Genomic DNA, 10,969 nt, shown 5'->3' with positions numbered 1-10,969 from the left:
CAATGAGACAGTTTCAAATCAAATCTGAAGTACAGTTTCAACAAATAATATACTGCATATATTCTTCTTAGTGGTTAATTGCTGTACAAGATGCAGACTTGTGATCCTCTTTACAAACACCATTAGAACAAATCATTCTATTCATTAAGAGACAATGAGGTTCTGAGCTCCTCCTTAGACAAGAACAGCCAAGTTCTTTGGGAAAGCCAGCATGACAAGGTCACCTAACAGAGCAGCCCAGGAGAGCCAAGGGCTTCCAACAGCTCTAACAGCTTCTCCAAACAGCATCCCTAACAGTGTTCCAGCAGCTTCTCCTGTTCTGCCTTTCGTGCTGCTGACAACAGTCCTCAGGTGGGCTTCCCGCACCCAGAAGTACGTTAGTTCAGCTCAGCTGGGTTAATAAGTTGACCGCAAGTTAGCAACGCGCTACAGCTCCCTGTACATACTTGGGTCCTCCCGGCCCGGTTCATGCCCTGTGGAAACACCCTCCTCACCTCTCTTACTCATCTGACCATAGTTTCTGTACAGTGTGTGAACAAAATAAAATAAATAAAAAACAATAGGGCTCACATATGAATTGAACCAACCCTGCTGATTATGTCACATGGTTCTACTCTTGCCTCTTACATTCTCTTCTCCACTTGCTCTGCCGCATGCTCCCCGGGGATGCAGTCACTTGCTCTGCCTGAGTTCTGAATGGCTCCCTGCCCTCCAGTTCCTGCCTCAGTCTGTGAGCTTGGACCTTCCGGAAACATCGGGAAAAGTAATGAGCTCTGTTACTGTGTAATTCTACAGTTTAACTGACTAATAAGATACAAGAGGAGAGGTAGGAAATGGGGTCTTAGCCTTTCTGCCTCTGCCACCTATCCATATGTGTGTGTTTGGTCATCCCAAGTTATTTTTCCTAAACAGTGAGAACACTAGGTTCGGACTTCAGTATTTGGGCCTGGACTTCTGCACATTTTGGAAGCTGAATGATATAAGGCATCACTGTGGGGTAAGTGGGCCTGCTGTGATTTGGGTTTTGCTTCTCTAAGACCTACACCTGTTAAGGTGCATAGCTGGACATTCAGGCATATTGGCTAACAATAAAACTGCTGTGTAACACATTCTCCCAGCTCCGCACCAGCACCCTAGCTTTTGTTTCAGGGAAACAAGGTCGAAAGAGCAGATGTTGGTTCCTTGTGACCCAGTGCCCATGGGGGTTCACGCTATCTCCATTTCTTTCCTACTCTTCCATTTCTCACATATCACAGAGGAGCGATCTTCCCAATTTTATTGAACAATAATAAGACACATAGCTGCAGAGAAATAACTGTTAAATCTCAAGAAAAGACCAAAAAGAGAGAGAGAAACAAACACGATTTTATTTCTTTAGAGACACAACACCTGTCCCTCCACTCTGGCAAAAAGAGAGAGAGAAACAAACACGATTTTATTTCTTTAGAGACACAACACCTGTCCCTCCACTCTGGCAAGCCTCTGCAATAGTTGATGGAGCTACCTGTAATAGCACTGATTATGTCTCTCTTTATAGCAATTGTGTTTTATCTGATAGGTACCTCAAAAGCAGTTCAGCAAAATGTAAAAAGCAAAAGCAAAGAGAACTTTTCGAATGTCTTCTGTTTAAGAAATACATAGAAGTTTATTCATTGGGGCTGGGGATGTAGCTCAGTAGTAGAGCTCTAGCCTAGCACATGTGTGGCTCTGGGTTCAAAACTTGAAGGTATCAAATTAGTTTCCATAGGAATACTAGATGTTCTATTAAAATTTATTTTTATTCTAACATCGTATGTGTGGTGCATGTTTATTGAATTATGTTTATTAAATCATTCCAAATTGAATCAATATTTGTTTTTGAAGGAATGTTAAGAGGCTAGAAAGTGATAGTGTATGTATGCATAAGCGTGCATATGTGTGTGTGTGTGTGTGTGTGTGTGCATGCTTGTAGCATTCATGCTGGGAAAATTCTTAAATGTTTTTAAAGCATTAAATAGTATCCTTTTATATATTAAAGTATATACTTGAAAGCATTCAATTCCTGCATAGTGGACAACATCTACCAAAGACTTATTAAACAACAAATTCTTTTGTTGTTTAGTATTTAGTACAGGGATCTCACTATGTAGATTGGACTCATAGTGATTTTCCTGCTTTCATCCTCCCAAGTGCTGGGACTACAGGCATGCACCACCACGCCCAGTCTCAGTCGCTATCTCAGCGAGCCCCGGGGGCGGGGCCAGCACAGCACACTGGGGATCGAACCCTGTCCCCTGCACTCTGCCTAAGCAGGCGCTTTAGTCCACTGAGCTATCTGGCTGGTCCTAAGAAACAACAAATTCTAATGCTATGGGGTCTCCTCTCCCAGTGAGCAATGTGAATCCTGCAAGGCATCTCATGAGGCTTACATCATCTTAACATCTTCAAAATGTGAGGACAGAAAGTGAGACCATCACCCATTTTTGAATATAGATGTAAATAAGTTAAAATACATATTCAGCCATCAAATCCAGCCATTCATTAAACAAATGGTTGTAGCCATCAAAGAAGGCTTCTATTTTCTTGTTCAGGGTTTTATCAGCTGAGAAATAAAGGACAACACCTACATGGAGGCCATCAGCTCACATGGAGACCCCAGAAGGAAGATTCTGGGTTGTCAAATGAGTCCCTGCTTCCAGTTAGCGCAGGTAGCAGGTGGCAGTAGCTTGTCCTTGCTGCAGTCTCTCAGCAACGGCGGCCACGAGTCGCCCACTGTCTGGCACTCGGGACACAGGCTTCCACAGGCTAGACCTGCTCAGAGGACGCGGTGAGCAGCTTGCGCTGGCCTGTGCTCAGAGGCACCAGTCAGAGAAATCATCCCACCCTCCTTGGTGGACAGATGCATCAACGAAGGAAGGCGGCCGGGGCTATGGGACTTGATGACTTGTTATAAGAAATAGAAGTGGGCAAAAAGTATTTTCTTGCAGTAATCATAGCCATGTTACATTTATCCCAGGAATCCAAAAAGTTTTAACATTGGAATGACATTATTATAATTTGGCATATTAACACATGGAAGGAGGTAAAATTTAATCACCTCCCATGGCAAAGTATTAACAAATGCAAATAGGAAAAGTGCCATAACGTGGTGAAGATCGCCTCCCCCTCCCTTCCTTAAGCACGGCTGCTCAAGTCAGAGGTGGGCGTGGCTGATTCTGTTCGGTGTTCATTGGAAGTCTCGGAAGGCCATGCAGAAGGTGAAAGCCTTGGTGACCGAACGGAGAGGCCAGGACACCTATTCCACTCAGATGTTATAGTTATCTCTGGAAAATGATAAAAAAACTGAAAAATTTTTAGTGAGCCCAGCGCAGTCATTTGACATCGGGCCCATACACAAAAGTCAATGTATTTCTCTCAGTAGGGAAAGAAAAAATTGAAAATGTATACCGAATATCATTCAAGAAGTTTTACATGTAAATCTAATAATAATTTTTCATGTTGCTGAGGGTAGAAAATTTTGTCCAAATGCATGAAGAAAGTCAACACATAGCCAGTTCTATGGACAAGAATACAATACTATGTCGTATCTCTCTCATATTAATTTATAAATTTTATGAAATTTCAGTCAAGTGTTTGAGAAAATTTTATGTTCAACTCAAAGATTTATATGGAACTTTAGAGAGAAACAAGTTGTGAACAGAACTTGTCCTAATAGACATTATAAATTGCTATAAACTAATAATAATTCATAACAATAATGACAGTAGAGTATGAGTTTGAGAGTAGAGTAATAGATCACTGAAACAGAAAATTAAATTATAAACAGAACTACGAGTCTATGGAGACTTGATATACGCCAACATTAGCATGTACATAGTGAACATGGCGTGGTATACTCAAGTGATACAAATATTTACATATGTAAAATGATACCAAATCTCTATTTCATATTTTACAAAGCTCTTTTAAAATAGAGGACAGATTTAAAATTGAAAAGCTTTGAGAAAGGAACATTACTGAATTTGTGACTTCGTCATTCGGAAAAAATTGGGTAATGCATAAAATACCTAAATCATACAAACCAAAAGCTCAATTCTGTTGAAAAACATCAACATTATAAAACAACAGACTGGATATTGATTGGAAATACAGTAGCATTAGGTTTGCTGCAATGCACAACAACGACCAAGGTCAGTATTCAGTATAAGCAAATGCTTTCTGTAAATTATTCTAAGGGAGGAAGTCTTAAACAATATGAACAGGGTGATTGCAGAAAAAATGGAACCCAAACGTGCAGTAGCAATGTGAACTGCTACGTAATTCACTAGTCATTAAGCTGCTGCAGAGGCATACTCCACGCAATGTAATTTCTTTTTCATTTTGTATTTTTATTTTTATTCTTTTGATACAGGGTCTCGCTTCATGGTTCACACTCATAGTGATCACCCTGTCTCAGCCTTCCCAGCACTGGGATTACAGGTGTGTGCCACCATGCCTGTGGTTTCGTGGCATGGTGGCACAAAAAAATTCTTAATTTTTTGTTCAGTGAAATTTTATGTTGTTTCTATTTTTTTATTTTAAGGAAGGGTCTACAGGGTATTCAAGGTCTCACTGCTAGATCAGACTTGTAGTGATTTGCCTGTTTACAGCCTCCCAAGAGCTGGTGCACCCGGGACTTGGGTCCTGAATGGCATGTGGTGTGGGGGATGGAACTCAGGAGCTTACGCTTGCCAGGCAGGAGCTTAGACCGCTGAGCTATCTCCTCAGTTCCCATGCAATATAATTTCATATTCATAGATTTAAAATGGCAATTTTTGATTAAAACACAGACCCACAGAAATCTATATTTTCATGTTGGTAATGTAAATTAGTACAAAAATATTGGAGACAGCTTGGTAATATTAGTACAACTAAGTACGTTTCCATGGCACAGGATCTCCAGTAAAGTATGTATTCTAGAGAACTAGAGAAATTAGGGACCATGGATAAATGGATAGTCACAGGTATGTAGCGTGCTCATGTTCATGTCTACATACTCTGACACATGTAAGTGCAAGACGCTTATAGCAGCTTTGTCATAGGAAAATATTCATTGTTAGATAACCAGTGAAAATCAGTAAACCAGTGATACTACATATATGTCAGTCTCTCCAGTGCAGCACTGATGAATGAAATAAATCAGGTGCAAACGTAGTATTGCCTTGCTGGGGTGAGAACCTGAAAGAGTAAATAAAATCTGAAAGGTACGATAGACTTGTGAAAGGGAAAGAAACTGTTCAGTGGGACAGAAAAACTGGGTTGAGAAAAAGGACAAAAGAAAGAAGGGAAAAGAGATAGTTTTGTATATATTCAGGATATTTTGGATAATTGTACTGCCGATTTCTGCTGGTCTTTCGAAAGTAGTAGTTAATGCTTAAATTTTTTCCTTTTCATTCTTTTTTCTTTTTGATTTCTTCTGATTTTTTTTTTGTTTTTAAAACAATTTTGCATGTTTATATCTGGTAACCTAAATAATTAAGTTACTGATAACATCATGTAATACAGCAATCTTTGTGGAATTCTTAATTTTTTGTTCAGTGAAATTTTGTGTTCTTTCTAATTTTTTTTTTTAATTTTAGGGAAGGGCCTACTGGGTGTTCAGGGTCTCACTACTAGATCGTACTGGTAGTGATCCGCCTGTTTACAGCCTCCCAAAAGCTGGGATTACAGTGCATGCCACCACGCCTAGTTTCAATTGCCTTCTTAGTGCGCCCCGGGGGGGTGGGGCCGGCATGGCTGGCCAGGGGATCGAAGCCCGGGCCCCTGTATCTGCTTGCAGGCTCTTTAATCTGTGGAGCTATTTGGCTGGCCCTCTAATTTTTTTTTAGAAAACTATTTTGTATTGTTTAAAAAATAAAAACAATAAATTGCAGATGTTGTCCTTTTCCCTGGCATCGCTAATGCTGAGCAGAGGCATGTGCTGTGTGAGGACGGCGGGCTTTTATGGGAATGGGCTGGGAGACAGGAACACAGTGCACCAGGCACGCTGCTGATATATGAATTTCTCTGTCTCTTTCCCCCAAATAATGGAGTAGTATAATAATTTTACAGTGGTTGGACAAGAAATAATTCATGTTCTGAATTCAAATAAAATAATGTGACATCATAAGGGACACTATTCAGAAGCCCCAGCAACAAGGAGCGCGTATGCACACAGATCCATCTCCTACCTGAGATTTCACTGGACCAGAAACTCTTTGTTCTACCTATAGTCAGATGCCTGCTCAGCACGAAAACGTGGTGGCAAGGAGGTCAGCTGTCAGTGTTCGCATGCAGTGCTCCCCTGCTGAGCCCAGTGCTTCAAGGCCTCTGTTGAACTCAGAGTCGCGCATAGCAGGGAAACAGAACCACGTGGGCTTGAGTGTTCAGTTGGCCACTTCTGAGCAATAAAGGACCTACGTCCCATCCCATCCGCTCGAACATCTTCCCCTGTGAAGTTGAGATGAGAATTACAGCGAGGGTGCTGACGCGCACTGCAATGCTGTGTGCAGTGGCCAGGGTGCAGACATAAGGCTAGTTGGTCTCAGTGCACACTTCTCATGGATCAGCATGCTGCCCAAAAGGCACCATGCTGTTTGTGCGCCCTTGGGAGAAGATGCCACGCCATGCTGCGAGAAGGATCAAGGTTGCCAGGAATATAATGAGGCCAGCTAAAATACTATGTACTTCATTAACTTTCACTGTTTTTGTTTCTCCAAAAGAAATTCAAGGATACTCATCTAATTTTTTTTTTTGTTGTTGTTGTTTGTTTGTCTGTTATTTACTACAGGGTGTACAGGGTCTCACTACACAGATCAGACATGTAGTGATCCTTCTGTTTTCAGCCTCACAAGTGCTGGGACTACAGGTGCGTGCCACCACACCTAGTCTCAGGTGCCTTCTCAGTGTGCCCTGGGGTCAGGCTGGCACGGCACACCAGGAATCAAACCCTGGCTTCACTCTGCCTAAGCAGGCGCTTTAGTCCACTGAGCTATCTGACTGGCCCTTCATCTAATTTTTAATGATTATCATTGGGTCTGAGGAGGGAGGGGGAGAGAGTGAGAGATCATTAATCTCACAGATGTCTTCACCTTTTCATTTTGAAATTGCTTTCACTATTTTAAAAAGGAAGAGGAGGGTAAGCAATGAAAGGCAGCTTCAAAGAGACATGAGACAAGTGAACTGATTCAGGTAAAGCTCCCACCACAGGCCAGGGCTAGTGAGCAGGCTGTAGCTGGTGGGAAGCCCGTGGGCAACTCGTACATCAGGGGCACCCTAGGTTGGCTCTTTCATTCAGTCACCGTCTCAGTCACTTTCGCAGGCAGTGCTCAGCTAAGCTCACTTTCTGTCCTGCACGTCCATCTGTATCATCTGCTGTGCAAAGCCGAGTGAGGTCTCCTGGGGTGATTCCATCGCTGCCCTTGGCCTTCACCTACTCTTGCCTGTGGACACCGAGGGGAGATGCAGCTGCTGTTGAAAACTGTCGTGGTCTGTTTTCCTTACATGAGAGTGAGCTGAACTGCTAAGAGCCTATATTGGCTCTAGATATGTAGCTTTGTCTTTGTAATTGTAAACAACCTGACTTTCTGTAAAGATATGTAAATCTAGCATAAGGGCATAGACTTCCTCCAACACTGAAGAAATTGCTTTTAAAACACATTTTGGGCTAGGGATATAGCTCAGTGGTGCAGCACCCATTTGGCAAGCTCGAGGTCCTGAGTTCAAGCCCCCAGTACCAAACAAAATAAAGCAAAAAACACATTTTGTAACATCATGTTGACTATCGTCTATTTAAAGAGATTTTTTTTTTACCCTTAACCACTCATTTTCCTAGAAATCTGCATCTTTTTTTAAAATCAAGACTATCTAAAGACAAATTTATTCCAGGTGCCCTTTACAACTTCAGGGTACTTGGAGTAAAGTTATGTGGAAAAGAAGTTTGGAATTATGTTTGCTCATGAAGTTATTATGCTTTTTATTTATTTGTTTATTTTTTTGGGGGGTACAAGGGATTGAACACAAGACCTTTCGCTTGCCAGGCAGGCACTTATTCTACTGTGCCGTCTCCCCAGCCCAAAGTTATTACGCTTATGATGGAAACTTTAAGTAGGTCACTGTGAAAGGAGAAGTTAAATCCCACTGGTAGCTTTTTATTAATGAGAACCTAAATTCCATCAATAGCTTTTTTGGTAATTAGAAAAAATAGGAAGGTAAGCTGGCATCTGAGGCATGTGAACTGATGCTCTGTGTTCCTGATTTAACGATGAACTCTCAACTTCCTCTGACTGAAGCACCCAGATTTATTTTTCCTCCAAGAACTAGCTTGGGAGCTGTGGCTCCTGCACAGCTGGGTGCGCGCCTTGTCGGCGCAACTCCCGGGGCTCACGCTTCCTTCCGCAGCCCTATCGGGGCCTTGGCTGCCCTGTGCTGTCCTAGTGCTGGAGGAGTGGCAGGACTCCTCCTAACAGCTCTGGCCGAGTGTGAGAAGAGCAACATGGTTTGAACAGAAATCACCGAGCCAAGAGGAATCAGAATCTAGAAGCCTTGGAACCGTCCTCACCCACCCCAGCTGTAAGGCAAGGCCTTGTTCTGCTGTATTTTTCAAGGAATGACCTCTAAAATTTGACTTTATTGTGATAAAATAGATACCTGATAAGAACAAGAGTTATGATGCAGAGACAAAGGCACAAGCCAAACAGCAGCAAAGAATCAAAGAGAGAAGAAGATCAAGCAGGTTTTATTTCTTAAGTGGAGCCGCGATGTGTCTCTGCACTCTAATCCTGGAGGTACCTACGCAACACTGGTTATGTTCTTTAGAATAATTTTGTTTTTATGACAGGCATTTGGAAAAAGGCTCTTTAAAATGTATGAAAGCATTATCGATGGATTTTTTTTTTCAGATAACTTACCTTAAGAACATGAAGAAGAAGTCTATTTGTCTGCCTGGGAGACTTAGTGACTCAAAATTTTAGAAAAAGACTGGTAAGGTAGCTCAGTGCAAATGCCATGCATGGATTTAGTTCCTAGTAACACACACACACACACACACACACACACACACACACGCACACACACTTTGCTTGTAGACCTCTTTCCTATCATGAGGGAATCTCTGACTGCATTTGCAGACACTGCAAATCAAAACATGAAGAGAAGTGTATGTGTGTAATCATGTGTTTCTCAACCTCCTTCAGATATTATGGGTAACCAAGGAGTGATTTTGTGTGCCACACACAGTTGTCGCATGCCCTGAAACTGAGGAATAAAAGGGCCCAACTGACTCTGGCTGAGCCGTGCGGATGTAGAAATCATGCCGAGAAGCACTTTGCTCCCAAGCGTCCTATGGCCGCTATCACGTCTTGGTTCCTCAGGCTGTAGATGAGGGGGTTTAACATGGGAATCATAATTGCATAAAACAGAGATGCCACCTTTTCCTGCTCCTGAGACCGGTTGGTCCCATGGAGCACATACATGTAAGAGAGGGTCCCATAGAAGATGGTGACCGCCATCATGTGGGAGGCGCACGTGGAGAAGGCTTTCCTCCTTCCTGCGGCAGAAGACATCCTGAGGATGGCGGCCAGGATGTACACATAGGAGAAGAGGACGACCGACACAGTGAGTGTCAAGTTAAAGCCCACAAAAGCTGTCAGGACCATGACATTAAAATCAACATTGGAGCACGAGAGGGCAAGAATCGGAGGAATATCACAGAAAAAGTGATTGATGGCATGAGACTTGCAAAGGCTCAGGGAGAAAGTCAGACCCGTGTTGACAGAAGCGTTGAGGAAGCCCATGAGGTAGGAGCCGAGCAGCAGCTGGACGCAGGCTCTCCGGGACATGGTGACAGCGTAGTGCAGGGGTTTGCAGATGGCCATGTAGCGGTCCACGGCCATGGAGGCCAGGATGAAGCAGTCGCTCGTGACAAACGTCCCATAGACGAGCAGCTGCACTATGCAGCCTGAGAAGGAGATGGACTGGTCTGTGCTCACGAAGCTCCGCAGCATCTTGGGGGTGATGGCAGAGGAGTAGCAGAGATCAACGAAGGCCAGGTGCTGGAGGAAGAAGTACATGGGAGTGTGCAGAGCGGGATCCGTCTTGATGAGCAGCACCAGCCCGGTGTTGCCCACCAGCGTGGCCATGTAGACGACTAGGAAGGCCGCGAAGAGGACGTGCCAGGTCCTGTGCTGCCCAGCAAAGCCCAGGAGGATGAATCCGGTCATGATGCTGCTGTTGTTTTGTTCCATGCTTATTGTAATGTAAGTATCAGCTAAAAATTATCATGTGATAATAACAGAGAAAGTAAGACTACGGGGAATCTTTGTGTCTGATTTTGAAAATGGTGTAACATTTGGCTTCAGAGTCATTCAGACAATATTTTCTGTGGCATAATTCACTTGGATTGAAGACTGAACCTGCTTCTCCATTTCGAGAATTTGATCTACGTTTTGCAAAATTTGCTATTGAACAGTGCCTCTGTTCTCCGCTGCTGCCATTCCATAAGTACATGGAGCAAAGCATCTGAAATAGATTTGCTTTTATTTAGTTTCTCTTCTGCTTTATGTAATTTAATTACAATATTAGTGGTAGAAGTTACAGTATCTGAGAACCTCTACCTACCCACATATGTCCAAATGATCTTGCTCTACGCTATTTCCATCTTTCCTCGTGCCTCCCTTCTTTGCCAGCTCTACTCTCATGAGCTCATGTATATTTTTCTTTAGAAATGTTTATCCAAGTGGCTAACATGCTGGATCATTTTCTTATGAAAAACATCCATGTGTTTCCAACCAAAATTTGATATAGCCATAGAATTGTCCAGCATTGCCAAAGTTCTTTAATAATCGTAAACGGGCAATTCCATTTCCTCTGCGCTTTCTCCTGAGCAGGCGAGATGCGGCCCTGGGCTTGCTTGCCTGTCCTCGGGCCGCGCTCCTAGCCGCCCTGCTCTGGATGTCACTCGTCTTCCCCCCTT

The 10,969-nt window shown here is 43.0% G+C and overlaps 1 protein-coding gene across 1 annotated transcript; it reads right to left on the bottom strand.

Moving 5' to 3' along the window:
• Positions 1-9,305: 9,305 nt before the first annotated feature.
• Positions 9,306-10,241, bottom strand: LOC101589776 (olfactory receptor 5AK2-like). The gene has a single exon (XM_004645831.1). It carries the CDS (start codon positions 10,239-10,241, stop codon positions 9,306-9,308), a length of 936 nt encoding a protein of 311 aa, XP_004645888.1.
• Between the last annotated feature and the right edge of the window lie 728 nt (positions 10,242-10,969).

This window comes from Octodon degus, unplaced genomic scaffold, assembly GCF_000260255.1.
Source record: "Octodon degus isolate 3935 unplaced genomic scaffold, OctDeg1.0 scaffold00239, whole genome shotgun sequence".
NCBI lineage: Eukaryota > Metazoa > Chordata > Mammalia > Rodentia > Octodontidae > Octodon > Octodon degus.
This window is presented reverse-complemented; position numbering and strand designations above follow the sequence as displayed.